We start from the raw sequence: 22,966 nt of genomic DNA, 5'->3' as shown, positions 1-22,966 counted from the left end.
CCACCTGGCCAGACAGGCTTGTAAGCCCTTTGTAGGGAAGCTTGCAGGGAGCTCTGGCTCTGGGGAGGGTGGGTGGTTCTCCATTGGATGCCCTAGCCCAGCATGTGTGTCTTCTTTGCAGGCCCAGCAACCATGGCCCATTACAAGGCTGAACAGGACGACTGGCTGATGGTCTACCTGAAGTATTTACTCTTTGTCTTTAACTTCTTCTTCTGGGTGAGTGAATTCTGCACACATGTCCCCTTCCCCGGCACCATGTGAGTCAAGCCACCTTTGTTTTTTTGTGACTCACCACACAGGGTTGATTTCTTCCCAGTGAAAGACCACCCATGGGCAAATTCTGCCTACTTTAGAGCAAATATGTACATTTGCTACTGAGGGGGAAGAAAAGAATCTGGTCTGCAGGTTGGCGTGGAGTCGGTACCACATGGCATCTGAATAGAGGATGCAAAATCATAACAAAGAGCTTTATGTTCCATCCGCTGTACAAAAGGTCCAGGTCTCTCTTCCCTGCTAACATGTTGTACCAGTGCCTTGTGGGAAATGTGACTGCCTGAAATAATTGTTTTACACTGAAGCCAATTTGCTTTCATGGTTAACATTCTCTGGGCCCAGGGCAGAGACCAAAAGTCCTGGGGGCCAGGGGCTGCCTCTGCATGCGATGGGGATGGCCCCTCCAGCAACTGACCCTCAGGAACCCTGCCCAGGTGAGGTCTCCCCAGAGGAGTGGAGTCTGTCCACTTGAGGCAATTGTTGGGGTAATTGGGAGCAGAATATGATCAGTTCCCCAAAGGCCCGACCCTGGAAGGTGTGTATTTTGTATTACAATCTCACTAAGTTTGGAGAAGCAGAAGAGTACTAAGAGGATAGGCTTTGCAGTCAGCCAGACTGACGCTCTGCTACTTACTAATGGGGTGGCCTTGGACAAGCCACTTATACAGGCTGAATCTGTTTCCCCAGCTACAAAACAAGGATCATTTCTAACCTCTTGGGCTCTATTAAAAACAAGACAACAGGCCCCAAATAGAGTCAGTGATGCTAAGCCCCAGGTCACCAAACAGACTTGGACTTGACTTAATTACAGTTGTGGCTCTCCAGGAAATAGAATCTTACACCAGTTGATCAGGAGTCACATGAACAGCCATCCCCTACAGGAGAGTAACCCAGCCATGACCAACCTGCCTTTCTGCTTAGTAGGACTCTCTTGTTCCACTTCTCTCTGCCTATGAAAGTCCTTCATTTTGCTCTGCTCCTTGGGGCTCCTTTCTGCCTGCTTGATGGGATGCTGCCCAATATGAATAGATTTGTGCTCAAACTCTTAAAATGTTTAATATGCCTCAGTTTATCTTTTAACAGTTCATTTAGTAGATGCCCTAAAATGGTATATGTCAAGCTTAGCTTAGTCTGTACACACAGAAGCTACTCACTAAATGCAGTATTTCAGATATCTGAGAGGTAGAAGGCCTGGAAATACCACCCAGCCAGCCTGCTGATAAGGCAGCCTGGGTTTCCTGCTGGCCACGGCGAGGGTTACACCCCCTTGCAGAGTCGTAGAAACAGCTCAGAAAGGCAAAGGCAGAAATGGGATATGTCTTCGTTTTCAGGGTCTTTCTCTGAGATTAATGAAATTCCTTAAGACTGAGAAGGGTCGTGGTCTGGCCATTGAGGGCTGGTGGACACAGCAAGCCCAGGTTTTGAAGGTTCTTGGATAGTAGACAGCGACTTGATGATATCTATGAAAAAGTTGGACAAGTTGATGTTTGTTCAAATGTCTTTTGCAAAGTTCCTGAAATGAACAATAAACTTATTTGCAACTTTTATCTTCCTGGGCAAGAGTTTCCTGGAATAGTGAAGTCATGTTGATGAAGACAGTGAAATAATATAAAGCTGTGTTGATGTGATCAGTAAGCTGTGCGGATGTAGACAGTTTCCATCCCCAGAGATAAATCCAATAGGGTGTTTGGAATTCTTGCTGAGGATTTTTTTTTAAGAATAAGTATGTTTTTCCTGATCATAAAAGTCTTATGTGTCCACTACAGAAAATTTATCTGTAATAAAATACTGAAGAGTATAAATAAACACATAAAAGTTGCCCATGTCTCACTGTATCAGATTCCTAGAGGTCCTGTAACAAAGTATCAGAAACCAGGTGGTTCTAAACAACAGAAATGTATTCTCTTGTAGCTCTGGAGGCTAGAAGTCCAAAGTCACCATGTGAGGAGGGCCAAGCTCCCTCTGAGTCGCTGGGGTAGAATCTTCTCTTGCCTCTTTCTGGCTCCTGATGGTGGCTGGCAATCCTTGGCGTTCTCGGGGGGCAGCTGCATTATTCCAGACTCTGTCTCTGTCAGCACATGGCATTCTCCCAGAGTGTCGCTGTCTTTGCACGGCATTTTCTTCTTCTTCTAAGGGCCCCATTCATATTGGATTATAAGCCACCCTAATCACCTCATCATAACTTGATTACATTTGCAAAGATCTTACTTCTAAATAAGATCACATTCACAGCTAACAGGGTTAGGACTTAAACAAATCTTTCTGGGGACATAGTTCAACCCATAATACTGACCATCCCAGGAATGACAACTACTGACACTTCCTCTAGACATTGCCCTGATCAGGACAAGAGATGGTGGTGACCTGCACTTTGGGAGTGACCACGGGGATTGAACTGTTTAGAGTGTTAGGGATTTAGGAGGTAAAATTGACAAGATTCAGGCATTAACTGGGTGAGAGGGAAGAGGTGTTCAGAATATGGAACTCCTGGGTAGAAGGTGGAGCTCTTCCCTGCAGCAGGAGGTGGAGAAGGGCAGCAGTTTGGGTCAGATGTAGGCACAGTGCGTTTAAGTCACCGGGAGACACCATAGCAGGGATGTCAGGGGAAGTTAGCTCGTGGGTCTGGGTCATCCCGGATGGTGGTTGCAGCCATGGAAATAGGTGAGAACCCTCAGGCAGAGGTGGAGACTGGGAAGAGAGACAGGAATGAGGTGTGGCACATCCCAGCGGTCAGGGGTGAGTGCAGGCCCAGTGGCAGTCCCCATTTGCCCTGAACCGAGGGAGTTCCTGAGATGGGAGGTCCTGCTGCGCTAACACCAGGAGACTCCCCGGTGAGCTGGAATGAGGGGTCCCCCCAGGAGAGCTGGGGGAGGGCAGTCAGCCGGTGGGAGGAAAAGTGAGAGAACTGGCTGGAGATCAGTGCAGGCGGGCAGTGTTCAAGGGGAAGGCCACATCAGGTGTCCAAGGCCTGGAGGGCAGCCCCTGGGTTTGGCCACACAGCGCTCATTGGTGGCTGTGGCGAGAGCACCCTCCGGAGAATAGTGAATGGGGGTTGGGGAGTAGGCATTAGCATGATAGCACCCACCGGGCACTGGGAAAGGGGAGGCAGCAACAGCGGGGTCAAAGGGCAGATGTGAGAGCCCAGCCTGAAATACCCTTGCAAGAGCCCTGACCCTGTGCCTCCTGCTTGTGCCCTAGGAGGGAGTGGGCAGTGCATGGGGTGACCCACCTCGAGTCCCTTCCAGCCAGAGCGGCCTCAGGGTCTGTCCCTGCAAGAGTGGACAGGAGAAGGGCATGTGGGTGGCAGCGCAGGCAGGTGGGCAGCACGTGTGTTACCAGAGCAGCTCCTGGGGCTGGGCTTCCCCATATAGATCTCCCTGCTTTGGGTAAAATAGCCCTGCCTGGGGGCCTGGCTGTGCATGGACAGCTTCCCACAGCCCGTTTGGACACGCCTCATCCCCTCGTGGCAATGATCAGTTCTCAGAGGTCCAAGCCTCCGTCTCCAGTCCGCCGTGTCCAGGCATCTGCCCCTGGACCTGCTGCCATCTCCTCAGAAGGAGGTGAGCCCGCCTCCTCCCGTGGCAGAGCACAGTGGCATGTCCGCTGTAGCGCACCAAGTCCTCTGGAATTTACCAGAATTTCCCAGGGAGGGGCCTTGTCAGTGAGGCTCTCTCTCCCCAGAGAACCTTCCACCAGCACCTTGGGGTCCAGGGGCCGAGGCTCCTGCCTGAGCCCCTCTTACAAGATGTAGCACTGGAATATTGCACAGAGCCACAGGGAGGGTTCTCAGGCAGCCACCTGCCTGCTGAGCACGCATGCCGCCTCCTGGCACCTGCTCAGAAGGGGTGTGCTGTCCCTGTGTGTCACCTTGCCCACTCGGCTGAAACTCCACAGAGAGGACAGGGAAGCCCAGGACTTCCTGGCGCTGGTCACGCCGCCTGGTGCTCGTGAGGCTCGCTGCTTAAAGGCCTCCTGCAGATGATCTCGTGTGATCCTCAAATCTCCCCTCATGGTGGGATCGCTGTTGCCCTCATTTTACAGACGGGGGACATGCTCGCCCAGCTCAGAATCTTGCCCACGGCCTGGTAGTGGTGATGAGCATTGTTCTAGGCACTCAGAATCCCTGGGTGACAGAGCCCCAGCTTTCATGGAGGCTTCTTCTTGCTGCTGTAGGCTTTCTCTGGCATGTCTTTCCACTGGTTATCCTCCCAGTGCCCTGGTGGCTGTGAGCAGCTCTATTGAGCCCCATTTTAGAGTGGGAAGAGTTTGCCCAAAGACCCCCAGCCGGAGCCTGCTGGCTCTCTAACCACCAAGCCTACAGGCTTGGCCCAGACTTTGTTTCCTCCAGCTCCAGGTCCTGCTCTGTCCCCCATGTCTCTGGAGCGTGTGTGGGTTAGTGTGGGAGCAGAGCATGCTGGGGAGACCCAGGCTCAAACTTGGGTTCAAATTCACACACCACTATGTATTTGCCATGGACATTAGGTGCTGTGGCTGAATTGTGACCCCTCAGAAGTCGCAAGCCCCAGGGTTGGGGTTAGGGTTAGAGATCAGGCTTTTAGGTGGTACTTAAGAGGTCTGGTGGCCATACAAGTAGAGGAGAGAGAGCTCCCCCCGTAAGCACGCAGAGAGCAGTGGCCCTATGGGGCGCAGTGGGAAGGCAGCCTCTGTAAGCAAGGGGGTCCTCACTGCCCCGGATCAGTCAGCGCCTTACCTGGGGACTTCAGCCTCCAGGACTTTGAGAAAAATAAATAAATGCATGTTGTCTAAGCCACCCAGCTGTGGCATCTAGTCATGGTGACCTGGGCCAACTGGAGCATTCGGCGAATCATGTCACTGCACAAATCTTCCCTTCTTCCTATGTTACAGGGGGATGTCAGTGCCTGTGAGAACTAGATGGACATTTAGGAAGCATTTAGCATGGTTTCTGACACATGCTTGGTGCACGTGCACAGCGCAGACACACAGCACTGTTCACTCCTGAAACCACGCTTAGCCTCACTGTGCGATGCACTCCAGTATTTTCTCTTACGTTTTCTTAATGCTTTGTTTTGCTTTTTGTTTTTTAGTATAATTTGTAGCTCACCAAATGTATTTCACAGCTCTAATGGGTTACTTCCAATGTTTGAAAAACTCCAACCTGATCCTCACAACCACTCTTCATCTTCATTCCCATTTTCTAGATGATAAAACTGAGGCTCAGATGATTGGCAGAGTTCTATGTCAATTCTGGGTTTTTGGACTCACAGTGTGGTGCTCCTCCCTTTTGCCATAGACCACTGACTCATTCATATTCACAGCGCTAGACCCCCTGCTCTGATGCTTTCTGGGAATCCAGAATGTCCCCAAGGATTCGGACGAGCCTGGATTTGGAGGTTTTGAGAGTATGGGCCGTCAGACCCGCAGAGCATGAAGAACATCAGCAAAACACAGCAGTGTCCCAGTAGACACCACATCCTGTACCTAAACTCCACCCCTGCAGACCCCAACCCCCGACACTCAATCGATGCCTGAACCCTGTCCTTCACCATCACGCCATCTTGGAGACCCACCCCACCCCTACCTTGCATATTGATTAACCCAGCACTGGTCACACCATCTCACTGAGCAGGGGAGCCCCCCTTGGATCTAGTTCTGGGTTGGGGACCAAACCTGCCAACACATTGCTGCCCTGGTCGTGACCCTAAAAGATGTGACCCAGCCTTTCCCACACAGCCGCCTAGGAAATGCTTCTCTTCCCCTCCCATTTCCTGCAGCGCCCATCTTCCCTCCAATATTGTTCTCCAATTTATTATTTTAATTAGCTGCTTGGCTGTGTTAACTTCTCCAGCCTCCCAGGAGCTATGTCGGCCTACAGGCTACCTGGGGAAGCAGCTCCCTTGACAAGAGGGCTGCCTCTGAGCCGAAGCTCTGTCCTGGCCAGGACACCGGCTGAAGCACTGGTGCTTCCCTTGGGGGCCGGTGGGGCCCAGCCTCCAGGGAATCCCTGGGGTTCCATAGGGGGGACATGGGCCACGACAGTACGCAGAGGATGGGGGGACTCGGAGCCCGGCCAGGGGAGTGAGGTGGCTGGAGAACGCTGCCATCCTTGTGGGACCCCCGGGGGCCTGGTAGGGAGCAGCCTCTTCCCCAGAGGTAGCAAGCCCTTCACTTGTGTATCACCATCCCCTTGAACATGGACATGGCCTCACCCTGCCTCCAGGGCGTGTCACCTGAGAAGCAGTGGGTGAGGGGCCCTGTGTTTGGTTTTCTGCTGCCCCACCCCTGCCTCCCCCACCACGGAGGTGCTGAAGCCACAGGGCCCGTGGTGGCCAGGCTTCTCTGCCCCTGTGCTGTCAGGGTCTGCTGGGGGCCGGCTCATGCTTGAGGGGGATGCACATTTGATCTTTAGGGCCACTGCTGGTGAGACCAGTCAGAGGTTAAGCCGGTGGTGACAGCCCTGAGCTGCCCTTGCTGTACTCAGGGACGCTAGGCCTGGCTCTGGCCCAGACACCAGGTGGCTTGCTTCATGGACAAAGCAGCTTTTGTGGGTCAGCAGCCAAGCTGGTAAAATGGGCTCCAAGCTGGAAAATAGAGTTCCTAACTCTAGTCCCCACTGTGTCCTGGCTACTTATGGGAAATGTCATCTTGCTTAGACCCTGTCTCCTGGGCCTCTCCCTGAGCTCCCACCTCTCCTTTATCACAGTCACCCTCGTGATTAGTCAGGGTCTTCCCACCCAGACACCTGCCAGCAGCACGGGACAGGGACAGCACCACGCTCCTTGGGCCCCACTACTGGCAACGTGCCTGGTCTTAGTAGGTGCCTAATGGATGCCCATTGAAAAGAATGATGAAGCATTGGTCTGGCATTAATGACCCCTCGGGTGCTACGCCAGGCCATTCCTCAGGCTTCCTGATGACCTGGAGAAGATTCTGTCGCCTCTGAAACTCAAACTCCCCCTGAAATTAAAAATTGCCAGAAAGCAGGGAGAAGTCCTGAGTGTGACCCAGGGACCCATCCTGCAGAGGCAGTGAGGGCAGCAGATGGCCTTTTCCCTGGCCCCCTGCACTGGCCCGTCCCACCGGGTGCTGCTGGGCCAGGACTCGGGAGCAGGGGGCAGCTCCCGGTCCATGCCGAGCACTCGCTGGAGAGCAGGGGGAGGAACCGGCCCCCGAGAGGCAGAGGCAGAAGCGGAGGTGTGGAGAGCACCCTGGGGAATGGGGGGCAGCGGGAGATGAGGAACCCGAGGCCAGAGCAGCTGTGCCTCTTGTCCTGATCCACACAGCAGAGGGGGGCTGGGATTCCGACACCCGCCACTTGCCTTCTTCGCCCTTCTATTGCCATGGTTATTGGGTGCCTGTCATGTTTTCAAGAAAACAACAACTTAGTTCATAGTAACCCTTAAAGCCCAGGTGTGGAGGAAGGGAAGTCACAGAAGACGAAGCCAAAAATCAGTCCAGATGCTGAAGGGCTGGAGTTTGCGCCTGGTGCTCTGGTTGATGGGCAGCTGGTGGCACCTCTTCGGCGAGCCCAGGTGGATTGGCACGTGAAGCATGCACACTGGCCTCTGGCTAGAGCAGGGGGCAAGAGCTGACCCAGGGGCTAGGGGTGGGGGCCAAAGCCAGGCAGTGTGTGGGGTGTGCGAGCAGGTGGCAGTTGGCCTCCAGTAAAGATGAGTAAGGAGTGCAGAGTGACTTGGGGGGGTTTCAGGACCCAGTGGGTACCAGTGCCATTGATGAGACTGGGGAGGAGGCCCCAGGTGGCCAGTGTGGCTCTAAATGGGTGGACACACTTCCAGCCCAATACCTTTCCAGGCCTGCATGGTGCTCAGCACCTGGGAGGGCCCAGCAAGCCTCACCTGGGTGCACTGCACTGCCTCCCCATGCCACAGGCTCCCCTCAAGGCAGAGAGCTCCCCTGCCCAGGGCTCCTTCCCTAGCGGGGAGCCTTCCTTGTTGGTAGTCCCACAGGCCTGGCCCCTTCTCCACCCCACTCCTCTTCCCCCTGGGTAGCCTGACAAAGAAAACTCCTGCCCTTTAACACTCTCTGCTTTCCTTCAGGTCTGCTGCCTGATGTCAGTCAAGACCCAGGCATGTGCGGCTGCTCAGGCTAATTTTTCTCCCCGAGAAGATATGAGTAACTTTTTGGCAATGTTACTTCTCTATAAATGGAAAGTTCCAAAATTACACCGCATGGGTGACCTGCCCTGCCCACTCCCACACTCCCGGCCTGCCAGTGTCCTCGTTGGTAAGGCCAGCTTCACCCTCTGCAGGCTTTTCTGGTTAATTGGCTACAGGCTATAGTTTTAAAAAATGGAATTAATATTCCACAGAAAACTAACCCAGTTTCTGTAAGAAGCCAAATATTGTCAAATCAACTCTGCAAATAGCTGTTGAAATAGTTCACTGGGCTCAGATCTTTCCCCACCTCAATGAGCACCTCTCAGTCCCTCTCCCACCGCTCTTTTTGCTGACCTTGGCAGTCTCCAGACCGCTTGGCTGAGAGCCACGGGTCCCTGGTCTAGAAGCATCTTACTGGTGGTATATTGGCGAAAGGCTTTTCTCCTGGTAATAAGAGGTGTGTTGTGTCCGTGTGGAAGGAACCTCAGAGATATGCTCATCCAAAGCCACCATTTTACAGATGTGAAAACTGAGGCTTAGAAAGACCAAGAGTCAGACACACAGTCACATTGTTAATGCTGCGCACAGCTGGGGCTGGAACCCAAGCCTACTGACTTCCACCCTCCCGGCGCAACCTCTGATGAGCCATTCAGACCTTTAGCTCCTTTTACTTTTTCTTTCCAGAGGAAAGATTGTTTCCTAAAGAGCTGACCAGGTTCTAAGCAGGAGAGTTCCCAAAGGACTTGCAACCCTTCTGCTCCTGATGGCAGATCCCACTCGGAGTCCACTGCAGATGCTAACTTCTCCACCAGCTGTGACATCCCCAGGGAGGATTGGGGTCCCCACTGACTCACCTTCTGAGTTCTTCTGGACGTCAGAATGAGTATGGGTTTGTTTTCTAGACCTTAATCAGGGTGGTGTATCCCTCCCAGGCCCTGCCCTGTGGCCAAGGACCACCCGCTGTCACCCTGGCTGATTTGCAGGCTCTACTGCTTTGCAAGACTCTAGCCCTTTCTATGACTGGCAAGGGCTCTGGAAGAGAGCAGCGCTCCATTAACGGGTCAGTACTGCTCCTCCCGCAGGGCTGCATTTCTCATAGCCCCCCATTCCCTCCCCTGGGAGCCACATATTTTTCGCTTTTCTTGCATAATCTGATTTTCATCCATTTGGACTGAACATTCCGCTCATTAGCCTACCTTCTACCGCAATGCTCCTACCAAATCAAATGCCGTAACACAGACAGGGAAAAGGATGGAATTCCTGGACAAAGGTCCCAAGTTCTCCAGGCAGCTGAGACCCTGACCCAGGGGCACAAAGCTTCCAGGAAGCAGTGGGTTCTGAGATTCAGTACAGCACCACCTACTGGGCAAAAGGGACAGCACACTTTGACCTTAAATACGAAACCGGGGCAGTGGTTCCACCTGGGAACTTAATAAAATACTCATGCCTGGGTCCCACTCACAGACTTCCCAATTGGCCTGGAATGTGGCTTCAGTTTTTCACAGCTCCCCACGTGATTGTGCTGTCAGACAGGCTGAGAAATGCTGCCTTCAAGGAGTGTCAGGAGGCAGAAGCCTTGGAGATTGTGGGCACCAGGGCCCACTGCATGGTGCAAGATGAGACTCTAGCCCTGAACTGGAATGTATTATTTTATGTGGATGACCATTTCTCTAGGTAGCCGGTCCAAAGCTTTTTATCAGATTCTCAGTGGTTTCCATGTCCCCCAACAGATTGGACCCAGTCCACTCTTAATGTGCCCCTTTCAGTGGTCCCAGATCCAAGCTTGGCCTGTGGGGTTGATGAGCCTAACGGATAATGGATGTGCTTATTTCTTATTTCTTATTAATAAGCTTTAAAGAGGAAACACCCATTAAAAGTTAGATCAGCTCAGTGTGGTCACATTGCTGCAAGCTGCTCAGAATCTCTTCCTGGCACTACCCTGTGCCTTTAATAAAAAATGGGAAGGATTAATTAATGCACTCTGGTAGGCAAAAGCCCTCAAAACATAAGAACTATTGGAAAAACTAATCAAAGAGGCCCTTGGTTATTATAGGTTTGGAACAACTGGTCTAATATAACCTCCTTTTTTGAGAGATGGGGAAATGGAGGCCCAGAGAGGTTAAGGGACTACGTTTAAATCACACAGCTAGTTTATGCAAAGGAAGTTATCACCTTCACCCAGGCTTCCCAGAGATGCAGGGGGCAGAAAGAATGTGTGCAGGATGTTCTGGAAACCCTCACCTCACACAACTCCACTGACCAAGACTCAGGAAAGTCCTCACTGGTTGTGGAGGTTCTGTGAGCCAGAGATAATGCACACTCCCAGAGAATTTAGAAACCCATTGTAGTCCACTGTGTCATTGCATCTAAGATACCATCGGTTGTAAGACACACCATTGTTTTCTGTACCATTAAGAAAATGTGCTGTCAAGAATAACTGTAAGATGCCATTAATCATAAGGTAAATCTCAATTTTAAAGATGTTAAAATGTGGAGAAACAGGTGTGTCCTGGAATTGAAGAAATGTGGGCCACTAGCCTCTCACCTTCCATTTGGAGCAGCACAGCTGTGTGATTTGTTTCCACCTGGTTGTCTTCACCTGCTGGAGGTGCTGGAAGAGATAAAGTGGCACTTGGGAAAAAACAGAAACGTCTAAAAAGAGAAAGGAAGTAGGGGGCAGGCCTGGCCCAACATGTGGAATCCGAGGACCAAGTCCTGGATTGGCTCTCAGGAGTTTGAATCTCAGTTCTGAAACTTCTCAGTGGTGTTGTCTTGAGCACATTCTTACTCTCTCCAAGCCTGTTTCTTCATCCACAAAACAGGTGATATATGCCCGCCCGCCCACCCTGCCCTGTCCTCAAAGAGCTATTGCAGAGCTCAGCAGAGAAGGTGGTAAGTCGAGTCATGAAGATTCCTAGTGCATATTAACTGCTGAGGACCACCTTCCATGTGCCTAGCTGATGCCTGTGACCACCAAGAGAACCGTGAAATGAAAGGGTGGGCTACACCATCATTCTGGGGCAGATGGGCAGGCCTGCAGGCTGGCATGTACATGGACTGAGGCCTGTGGGAGTCCTCAGGGAATGCTCACCACCCATCTGAGGGAGAGAACTGTCCTCAAATGACACAGGGAGACTGGGGGCTGGACAGAAGTCTGCCTTCCCAGAAGCAGATGGCCGAGACAATCCCAGGTCCCGGGGTCCTGCCTCCCCCAAGGATGCCGGGCAGACAGTCCTAATTCTCCCCATGTGGCAACTTGAGGACACAGCGCACACTCAGTTGTACTGAGCACAATAGTCACAGGGAGGTTTCAGAGTCACTGCAGAAGGAACCCAGCAAGCGAGCCCTCAGCTCTGTGTCCCAGGTGCCCTTCCTAAGGAGGCATCCCCCACCCCCACCCCGCAACTGCCAACCAGCAGCGTCCTGTCCCTGCCGCTTCTTGGGGCTGTCAGCAAAGAAGTAATCTCTCCTCCTCAGTCCCCTCTGCCTCCTAGTGCCTCCAGCTTGGGGAGCACAGTGTCATTTCATTGTGGGGGCAGTGTGGCTGAGCAGGCAGACTGTGCTCTCGCCCTGCCCCTAAATGCCCCTGAGCAGAGGCAGGGCCTCAGGCAGTTTTCCTTTCCTCTGTGCACCTCGGTTTCTTCATCTGTAGACCTGAGTTGAGAAGCCCAGCCTTGATTCTCCCATGGGCCAATGTAAACATGAAACTGAGCAGCCTGTGAAAGTGCCCAGCCAGGGAAAGGTGGGCAACAGCCAAGGAGAACTCTGGGAGAGAGGAGGCCTGAGGGGAGCCCTTGAGGAGGAAGGCCCAGGGTGGCCAGATGGGGAAGTGAAGGTTGACGCTAAGTTTGCAGTCACACCTCTGGCCTCAAGACAGAGACACAACAGGCATCTGGTATGTGTGGAATTGGAAATCAGACCTGGATTCAAAATCTGGTCCTGCAAGTCGCTCAGGTGTGTGACCGCGGGCAAGTCTAGCCCCCCAAGCCTCTCCTGTAGAACTGGGTGCCCACTCTGGTGCCCCGCTCTGACGCACTTCCCACAGGTGGGCGGCACCGCCGTGCTGGCTGTGGGCGTCTGGACCCTGGCGGAGAAGAGCGGCTACCTCAGCATCCTGGCCTCCAGCACCTTCGCCGCTTCCGCCTACATCCTCATCTCTGCAGGCGCTCTGGTCATGGTGACGGGCTTCCTGGGCTTCGGCGCTGTCGTCCGGGAGGACAGGAGCTGCCTCTCCACGGTGAGTGCCACCTGCCCGCGGCACCCTGGGTGGAGGCTGGGCCACCTGCCAGAGCCCCCTCACCACCCACCCAGTCCTTCGACAGGGCTCCTGTGCTGGGCACCCACCAAGCAGAGTGACCTCCCCCCGAGTGGGAGGCCTGGGGAAGCCGGAGGGTGCAGCTGCACAGTCTCCTTCCTCAGGACTGAGCTCCAGGGCGTCTGAGCCAGAGGCAGCCGCTGCCCCTCCTCCCCCTGCACCCTAGCCTGCCATTTCCCTCCTCCTCCTTCCAGGCCTTATCATGGTGATTTTCAGAGACCTGCACAAATGAATGAGATGGCAAGCTCTCTCCCACCAGCCAGGCTCAACAGCTATCCCTAGCCAGCCCTGGTCTGGCGCCCTCCCGCTCCCAACACCCCAGACGTGATGCCCTCTTTAAAGGCTCCAACGTACTCCTCTCAAACCTGAGGATCCTTTTTAAGCAAACATGATGATACCACTATCACACCTAAAAACAATTAACAGTCATTCCTTAGTATCATGCAATAGCCAGCACAGAGCACAGGTTGGCACGGTGGCTCCTGAGTAATCACATCCGGGCCATCAGCCTCTGAAATTATTGAGCACTTGATTTTTTTTAAGCTAAGGTGGCTGGAGGACCTTTCTGGGACTAACACGGTAGGAATTTTAAAACCCAGGCCCCCAGTTAGAGGTTAGAGGTGTGGTTAAGACCGCTTTGAAGTGCTCTGTGGTTCCTGGAGGCCCTGGGTCTCATTTCCTTCTCCCCCTCCCCCATGTCTAACCCTTTTGAAATCTTCATCAGCTAAAGGCTGAAGGTAACGCCAAAGGAGAGAAGCAGTAAGTCTATGTCTAGACAAAGTGGTCCCCAAAGAGGGAAGAGGACGATGAAAAGCCAGGCATCCAGCCTGGAACCGGAGGAGCGAGAGGCCTGACCTCAGACCTTCCCCCAGGCCCACGGGAGCAGCATCCCCTCCGGGGGGCCGGCCTCTCCCCCTAGCTCCCCGGCAGCCCCGCCAGGCCCCTTTCCCAGGAAGGAAATGGTCATCGGCGACAGAAATAGCACATTTTTGCTGGTGCTGAAAAGATCACTTGAGCGCCAGAAATCTGCAAAGGGGGGAAAGGGAATGGGGTTTAAATTATTCACACCAAATCTTTTTTAGCAAAGGCTGCATGAGAGGGGCAGATTATTCAGGCCATCTGAGCCTAAGGCCGATGACCAGGACAAATGCCACCCTGGTCAAAAGAAAGGGATATTTTTAGAGTTTTGAATATTGGCTCTGAAAACTTTTCTATCTTCAGCCAAATGAAGATTATGATGGATGGTTCTGGCTAAACTGGGTCTATGTCAGGGGTACTTTTATATTTAGGAGATGGATTAAAAAGTAAATTCTAGAACCAGTTTCTGATCATGAGGGGACTCCAGATTGCAGCATGTCCATCAAACATATCCAGACTTGGTTGGCCAGCAATAAGGTCTAGAATCAAGACTGCAGATCAAAAAGCAGGTCGCAGCACAGCTTGCCCAGCTTGCCCCCAGGGAAGTCACTCGGCCACTCGCGGCCATCCTGGTATCCCCGTCTTCATTCGGGAATGAGATGTGAGGAGAATGAAGTATTTTAGGTCTTAGGAAACAAGTCACCAGATTATATAAAGATCATAAAATGGCTATAATTATCATTTACATCACCAATACCATGACCAAGCTCCTTGGTGCCGAAACTGATCATTTCAGCACCAGCAAAAAATAAATGGAGTTATTCTTCGGGCCATTACCCCCGGGTTCCCCACAGCGTGGGCTGGGGAGGAAGAAGGATGCAGAGCCCAGGGGGTTGACAGTGCCTTCCCCACAGCTCACATCTCAGCCACACTTCACTCTGTCGGTGCGCCAGCAGCCACCTAGCCAGGGGGGTCGTGGCCTCATCTGCTTGGTGGCACTTTGACCTGTGAGTCAGCTACCCACACGCTTCAAAGGAACAGATCGTGCAGCCATGGCTTTTACAGCCCGACTCCTCTGCCCCAGAATGAGAGAGCCTTTCCTCAGGCAGCACAAGGGGCCGTGGAGGTAGGGACGTGGGCAAGAAGGCTCTTGCCAGGCTCCTCGGGAAGCAAGATACAAATACACTCAAGAGCCAGCCTTGAAATGCTGCACAAAAGCCCACGGCTGAGCTGTGCTCCGCCTCTCCAGCTGGGCAGTCAGGAAAGGCCTTGGGCTGAAATCAGCTCCGTCCCTGATGGAATGCCGCCCCTCCTCTTCCCGAGACCCCGGCAGATCTGTCCCTTCCTCCTCATTGGCCTCACTTAATTCAGGGGCTGTGCAGAAGGAATGAATGCCAGGTGGCCCAGAGACAGACCTCTCCGCCTGCCTTCTCAGCCATAGAAAGAGACGTGCCTGAAGTCCCACAGCCAAGAGCCAGCAGAGCCAGGTCAGCCCCCAAGACTTGGTCCAGGGCCTTTTCTGCTGTCCCGGGCTGCTTTTTTTTTTTTTCCTCGATAATTATTTTTTATTGAAGGGTAGTTGACACACAGTATTACATTAGTTTCAGGTGTACAACACAGTGATTCAACATTTATATACATGATAATTCTAGGTACCAGCTATCACCATACCAAGTTGTTACAATATTTTGACTATATTCCTTATGCTATACATTACATCCCGGTTACTTATTTATTTTACAATTGGAAGTGTGTTTATTTATATATATATATATATATATATATATATATATATTTATTTTTTGGTGAGGGCATCTCTCATATTTATTGATCAAATGGTTGTTAACAACAATAAAGTTCTGTATAGGGGGGTCAATACTCACTGCACAATCATTAATCCACCCCAAGCCTAATTTTCGTCAGTCTCCAATCTTCTGATGCATAACAAACAAGTTCTTACATGTAGAACAAATTCTTACATAGTGAATAAGTTACATGGTGAACAGTGCAAGGGCAGTCATCACAGAAGCTTTCGGTTTTGCTCATGCATTATGAACTATAAACAGTCAGTTCAAATATGAATATTCATTTGATTTTTATACTTGATTTATATGTGGATACCACATTTCTCTATTATTATTATTTTTAATAAAATGCTGAAGTGGTAGGTAGATACAAGATAAAGGTAGAAAACAGTTTAGTGTTGTAAGAGAGCAAATGTAGATGATCTGGTGTGTGCCTGTAGACTATCCGGGCTGCTTTTGATTCCTCCTCCTGGGTGCCTCCAACACAGGGAAGGGGAACTTCCTTTTCTCCTGACTCATGACCTACATTTTGCATTCCGGGTGAAAAGTGAATCACCTGAGTGAGAACTGGGGGCTGGTTACCTGGCTGCCTGCCACGTGATCCACGCACAAGTGAAGTCACGTGCAGGTGCCAGCAATGTGGGCAACCAGCTCTGTTAGCCCACCAACAAAGTGTTGGAGAAAAGTTTAACTCAGTTATGTGTTAAGATGATCGCCCCTTACTGGGGCTCTCTGACCCCCTGAACCCCCAGTCTCAGAGCAGGGCCCACAGAGGTGGGTCAGAACATGTGGGTGTTGCAGGAGGGCAGCGGTGGGTGGGGGTGGGGGGTTGGTAAGCAGCGTTTGCTTCCCCAGTTTATTTGGGGGTTACACCCTGCCTGTGCATCACTCGGCTCCTGTGTCCTCTCCCTAGCAGTTGCTAGACTTAACCGTGTAACTGGAAAGAGATACTACAGTCCCTCTGATGGAATGGGCACAGTCAGCGCCCCAATACCTGGGCCCTTGAGGGAGGGGCACCGCAGAGCAGGCAATCTGAATGGCATCTGGTCCTTCAGCGAGGTGTCTGGGAGCTCATGCACATGCAGGTGTCTTTTCCTTCCCAGGGACATTTCACTCCTGTTGATGTTAAAATGAATCTTACTCTGTAAGCGTAACACCTGCCTAAGGATAACCTGGAAGTGGCCTGGCGGTTGAGGAAAATCCCATCCCAAGGCCCCATGCAGGCAGCTGCTGAGGTTGATGGCGCGATTAGTCCCACCATTCTGCTGTGATGGGGCTAATGGGACAGATGGCCTGTGGGGCAAAGTCAGCCATTTAAAGGATCATTGCATTTGCCTCCTTTGCGTTGGGCTGGCGAGCTGGTCTTAGCTCCTCTCCAGGAGACAGGCTGCTACCTTCTCTGCCAAGAGCCCCCTTGCTTCCCATCAGTGAGGTGTGGCGCACGGCTCGGAGCAGCAGGCCCTGCACCCTGGGACCGGGACAGGAGCGGTGGCCAGACAGGCGTCTGGACATGCTCCTCGCAGGCCAAGGCCTGCCACTGGCTCTGTCCCGGCACTCAGTGCTCCACTCCGTCTCACCACACAGCACCCTGAGGTTTTAGGGGAACTTAGAGTCAATTGAATAATAAGACCCAGGAGACAGAGACAGAGGTCCAAAGGTCATTTTTATTACTAATGAAGCTGACTGGTGTGTGTGGCTTTATATCTGCAGCCAGAAGCCTTAGCAACTCTTCAGCTCTGGTTGGGACAAGCTTACCTGTCTAAGAATGAATGCCTCAGTAATCTCAGTGCATAGTGGAGAGCAGAGAACGTGGCCTCCTGAGGACAGGAAAGCCCCTTGCCAAACAGATAGAAGGAGCAGCGAGTAAGGAAAGGGGGAGGAGCTGGAGGTGCTCCTCTGAAGGCCCCTGCAGGGAAGCGGCAGCCCAGGACAGAGGAGGCACGGTGCTGACGCTGCACACCCGGATGGAACCGCAGCGCCAGGACTTTCCTCCCTTCTAAACCCCGCGTTACGCAGAAGGCTCAGAGAGGGTGAGGGACTCGCCCAGGGCAAGCTGGCCAGGCACCTTCTGCAGCACCACTCTTTTCTCTGAGCAGCACCATTCTGGGCTCAGCATCCACCTTGCTCAGGCTGCAGCGGGTGGAACCCCTGTACCCACCTGTAGCAGCAAACAGAGCAGTTTTTACCGCCAGCACATTTCCACCACCTCCTCCCCTCCAATGTTCGGCAACTTGTGCTCTGTGTTATGTTGATGGGGCCGCCTAGTTCACTGGCCTCAGCAGGCGTTTCCAGCACATCCCCAGAATCTCCTGCTCTGCTGGGCACAGAGCTGGGTGAGAAGGGAGAAGACACCGCAGGGACTGAGACCCAGTCCAGGACGTGGAGTCAACGAAGAATACGGGGCACCTGCCCTGACGGGCCCGTGTAGGTTTCAATTCCTTTCTGGACCTGGTCAGAGCCTTGGACCTGTCTGAGCCCCAGGACGTTTCCTAGCCTCCAGGCTTGTAGGAATTTCCCCTGCTCAGCCTTCCTTCCTCCTTCATCCTACCCTGGCCCCACACACAGTCCCACCTGTCCAGGTGTGTGCACCGCGCTCATAGGCTACACCATCTTTTTCTGGCAGCCTATGAGAAGACAGCCAAGAACAGCCAGGCCCTTGCAGGGGCCTGGGAGGAGGCAGCAGCCAGTCGCTTCCCCCAGGCCCAGACGCATCTGGCCGAGGCATCCCGAGTTCCCGGGGCCATGTCTCCCCAGGGCATCTGGTCCCCTGGTGGCGCCCTGCCACCCAGCCTGAATCCTGCTCTCAGCCCGTCCACACTGAACTCTCCTCAGTCCCAGCATGCAACCCTGTGACGCCTGTCTTTGGCCTCTAGTCCTGGCATGTGTTCTCTCTGTGACTGCCCGCAGTGTGCTCTTTGGACCCCCAACATTTTGGCTTGCACTCTGGATGGTCTCCACTGCGTTTACTTGGTGTGTCCCAGAATGCCTCCTGCCTCCCCACAGCCCAGTCCTCCCTGTCTTCCCTCTGCCCCTGGTGGACCCGCCTTCCTCACCCTGGCTCTGCTCCCAGCCCCTCAGGCCACAACGGGTATTAGCTCAGACATCAGCCAGAGCACAGCCGGCTGAGCGCAGGCCCGTAGAGCAGCCCCCAACGGGAGTGGCTGCATCTCAACATCAGCGTGGCTGTGGCTGGATGGGGCGGACTGTGAGCCCTGGCTGGGGTCACCTTCATCCTTCCAGCACTGACATCTTGTTACAGGAATGGCTTGAGGCGTCAAAATCCACATCCTCTCTCTTCTGCACAAACAGGCAGGCAGCTGCACCTCTGAGCGTGGACAACCTCCAGCTGGTGGTTAATTGCCAGAAAGTAATGTGCCCTGAGGTCATTGCTGCTTAAACAGCTGGCTCCATCTTCTCCTGTGTGGCCTGGTGGTGCTGAGTTCCCTGACCCACTGTGGCCTGCCTCCGTGGTCACACACCATCAGGCAGGAGCCACAGGCTGGGCTCTCCTCCCTCCAACTTAACCTCGGCAGCACCTCGATGATTCTCTTACTGTTGCCACGCTGCTCTGAGAATAGGCTGGGACCTCTACACAGGTCCCCACCTGCCTTGACCCCAAGCCTCAGACTGGCTCGGTTTCCATCTTTGATTGTGCAGACTGGCAGAGGGGACAGAAGATGGGGAATTTGGTGAAGCCCCTTCTTTGTGGCAGTCGGTCCGGTGGAAAAATTCTGAAAGTCCAAGTGTATTCAATTCTTTAAACTTACATCAAGGGCGTCATCAGCTGGTGTCACTCTACGCACCAGTGAACCTGCCTCAGAAACTGTCTGGGGCTCAGCTTGCCCCTCTGCAGTGCAAGTCCTTCTGAAGACTCTACGTCTAATTAATCACCTTAATGCCACAATGAGAAATATCTCCGCATAGTTCCCACAGAGCCTCTCATTAAAGAAAGTGTTGTTTTGGTTCAGAGAGTGCTGTGCTGTTCCAGCTTCGTTTTGGATCTGCAGTTTTAGGAAACAGCCAGCTTTGCTCCTGGTTCGAACTGTTCCATTAGAGAATTAAAGAAAAAAAAACACTTTAGTAGATGGTCCGGTGGGGAGATGAATGTTTGGGTCCCATTCTGTGCTTACCAAAGGGTTCCTTCTGTGTTTGGGGGCTGGTTTTGTGTAATCTGAAGTGGCATCATTCTTCTGGAGGGCAGAGGCTGTAAGAGCTTTCTTTGGAATTCTCATTACTGGTTTCTATCAGACCAAGACTCGGGTGCTGGCTTCTGGAAGGACTGGGGGCAGGGACAGGCCAGTCAAAAAGATAAGAGTGGCCTAGAGGTCAGGGAGCAGGTGGAGTGGGGTTGGTTCAGTTCACACAGGTGCCCAGGAACAAGAGGCAGGTCAGAGTGGGAGGGCAGATGAGGGTCAAAGAATATCAGGCCTGAAGTGGAAAGCACCAGGCCCATGAGGCCCACAGAGGTTCAGAAAGAAGGCTGTCAGCAATGAGGTCGTGGCCAGGATCTACTGGCTCAGGGGGACTTGGGGAGGCCTTGCCCGTGCTGAGACTTGACAGCTAACAGCTGAGCAGCACAGGCATGGCTGGGGCAGCGAATCCCAGGCACGGGCATGGAGTGTGCAAAGGCCCAGAGGCCCCAGGCTCTACTGTGCACGTGCACAGGAGTGCCACAAAGCTTGTGCAGACAGTTACTAGACTCAGAGACAGGATTAAGGTGGGCTGAGTAAAGCACAGGGGGCCAGGGCAGACGTGGGCATTAGATCCTGCAGCTGTGAGCCCCACGCAGGCATGAAGGAGCAGGGCCAGGCAGGCAGAAGCCAGCGCTGCTCCCTGGCCAGCAGGGCCCCTCGTGGAGGAGGGCAGCCTGCAGGAGATGCCCCAGGAGTATGCCTGGCCTGCCCTGCCGGCACTGAGGGCTAGGGGCTGAGTGGGGCTGGGGAGAGAGCCTCCTGCGCCCAGAGAGGGTTCCCTGGGTCCCCTTTGTCTCCTCATCAGAACACTCTCGTCCCTCCCCTGCCAACCTGTACCTTCCCGACCAGCCGAGTCCACCCTCCATGAGCTCAGTGAGCCCCTCCGTCCTCCCATGAGCCACCCAGCAGGGACGACAGCGCACAGTGGGCAAGCAGTCCAGCTTCGGCTGCGCAGATCCCTGCATCCAGTCCCACACTCAGCCATGCTGGTGCTGCGTGGCCTTAGACAAGTTACTTAGCCTTGCCACGCACGGAGGCCAAGGCTGACGCTCACATAGCAACGTGATGAGCAATGCTGGGCTCACCTCCGTGGGTGGCTGGGAGCAGCCCCGGGAAGTGTGTCCCAGGCGCTGGCACCCCAGAGGAGCCAGCAAATGTTGGCCACCACCACTTGGAGCTCCCACTGTGCGCTTGGGGCCACTGCAGTGAATGAGGCTCTTGCTCCGCCAAAGAAGGATTGTTTTATTTTTTGATGTAAGGGGTACCTTTCCACCGCTCCCACTATAGAAAAACTGCATCTCCTCTGCTCCTGAGGAGCAAGGCTGGCGCACTCCCATTGGGTCATTGCCTCCTAAGCTCAGGAATTCCGGGGACCCCTCAAGGGAATGGTGGGCTTTGCTGCACAGTTAGCTAGGAGCAGTGCAGCACAGGCCCAGGAAGTCCCGACTCAGTGAGAGGGGACTCCTCCGGATTACACGCAGGGTATCTGAGGGTCTCTTGTTGACTTTTAATAATTCAAAACCAACACCTAACCAAATTTAAGGGAGGCAAATTCACCTCCAGAACCTTCTTTATGCTCCCTGGAGTCAACCTGTTATACAAACACACCCCTCCCCGGCTCACTAGGGCAGCTGGAGGCTCCAGACAACAGACTGTCCCCAGGGACCTGCCCAGAGATCCTCGGACCAGCAGCGCTCTGCGGGCCCTGGGTCCTGAGGTACTGAGCTGAAACCGTGCAGGAGCACCCGTCCTTCCTGGTCAGAGCGAGCACCTTCCTGTGCAAAGGGCCCTCCAGTCAGGTAGCTCCCGTGCACTGGTGGCCTTTCAGCCACATCCCTGGCCTTGCCCACTAGGTGCCAGGCTCAAACCCCCTTTTCCAGTTGTGATGACAACAAGAACATTTCTAGGCTTTGCCAAATGTGCCCTGGGGGCAAATTGTGTGCCAGGCTAAGAACCACTGTATAAATTAAGGTACACTTCTGTGGCCCCCACGGATCAGAACAAGGCCAGCTCCTGCCCCGAGCGTGGGGTCAGTGTGCTCCGGGCAGTCTCCACTGTCTCACAGGCACGTGTTGTAGCAAGTGCATTCACGCACGCAGTCAGGGATGTTTACCAGGCACACTGTACCAAGCACTCAGGAAGAGCCCACAGAACTTCAGCTGCGGTCCCTGTCCCCCAGAAGCTCATGGCCATTCTAGGGGGACAGCCTGGCCACACCTGAAGCCCCAGCACCCCCTATGGGGCAGTGGGCAGATATGCCCCTCACCCAGTGAAAGGATCTGTGTGAGGAACAGTGTGGCCGGCAGGGTGAAGGGGGCAGACCAGAGTCCAGCCAGGGGACACAGAACTAAGCAGAGTGTCTGGGGCCTGGAGATGGGGTCTAAGGAAGTACTGGAAGCACTAGGGCCGGGGGCCCAGGAGGGCTAGTGGGGGCCGCGGCTGAGCTGGGTGTTGGGCAGGCAGGCACTGAAATTCCAGGCAGGTGAACAGCGGGAGGCTTGGCCTGTGTCTGGAGAGCTGTACGGAGGAAGGGACAGACGTGCGCAATGCTGTGCTGGAGGAGGAATGGGTGATGAGGCTGCACTGAGGGGTCCAGGAAGGCTTGGAGAGATGAAAGGCTCCAAGGCGCCCATTCGAGCTCACAGTCTCATGGGGCAACACCCCGCCAGCCTGCCCTCTTGCCAACTCTGGCCGCCCACTGCAGAGCGGGGCTGCCCGGGCCTCTGTGCAGGAGGATCCCAGTGAGTGGGACCCTTCGCTGCCTCCCAAGGGTCACCGCACCTGAGCTGTGGTTCAGGGCCTTCTCCACCCAAGTGGTCACACACCTGCGGCCCTCCTGCCGCCAAGGCTGCAGCCTGGAGCCGGTGCCCATGCCCACTGAGCACCCAGCCGCTTGGCTCCCCGGCACCCCACGCTCATCCCCCGAGTCCCAGCCTGGCCCTCACTTCCCTACGAACAGCATCTTTACAGCTGGAGTCCCTCGGTGGTGGGCAGCGCCCTGCCTCTCAGAAGCTCTTCCCTGCTCCCGACAGCTGCTTCGTCAGGTTGGATAGCCTGTTGCAGGCCTGTTTGAGGCCCCCGAAGCGTCGTGGGGCTGGCAGGTGCTGCTGGGCCTGCCATCAGTCGTGTGGGCCAGGCTCTCTCCCTGTGAACCCTCCCCCAGCCCAGCTTCACTAGCAGCTGTGGCCGTGGCTCCCCGGGGAGCAGCATGACACTGCCATGGCCTCCGCACTACCGTCCATGTGTGACTTCCGCTGACAGTGGTGACATAGCAGCGAGGAGTCCCTCCCACCCCACAGAAGGAAGGTGGCACGATGCCAAGGCATCACCCTCCTAGCCACCAGGGGGTGCTCCACGCATCAGGGGCTGCACCCAGGAAGTCTAGGGAGTGCCTGGCAACCACTGCCTGGAGGGTCCTGTGGGCAG

At 54.0% G+C, this 22,966-nt stretch overlaps 1 protein-coding gene across 6 annotated transcripts in view; it reads left to right on the top strand.

Annotated features, from left to right (window-relative positions):
- TSPAN11 (tetraspanin 11) overlaps positions 1–22,966 on the top strand; it is a 67,388-nt gene that overhangs the window by 26,829 nt on the left and 17,593 nt on the right. For all 6 annotated transcript variants that reach the window (XR_005029411.2, XM_057491263.1, XM_036908290.2 and 3 more), the window contains exons 2-3: positions 122–216; positions 12,415–12,606. Coding sequence is in view for 5 of the 6 variants with exons in the window: in XM_057491263.1 (XP_057347246.1) it covers positions 133–216; positions 12,415–12,606 (276 nt within the window). In the remaining variant the exon portion in view is untranslated. The remainder of the gene's footprint in view (positions 1–121; positions 217–12,414; positions 12,607–22,966) is intronic.

Source organism: Manis pentadactyla, chromosome 14, assembly GCF_030020395.1.
Source record: "Manis pentadactyla isolate mManPen7 chromosome 14, mManPen7.hap1, whole genome shotgun sequence".
Classification (NCBI taxonomy): domain Eukaryota; kingdom Metazoa; phylum Chordata; class Mammalia; order Pholidota; family Manidae; genus Manis; species Manis pentadactyla.
The sequence above is the reverse complement of the archived record's forward strand: the minus strand, read 5'-3'. Positions and strand labels throughout refer to the sequence as shown.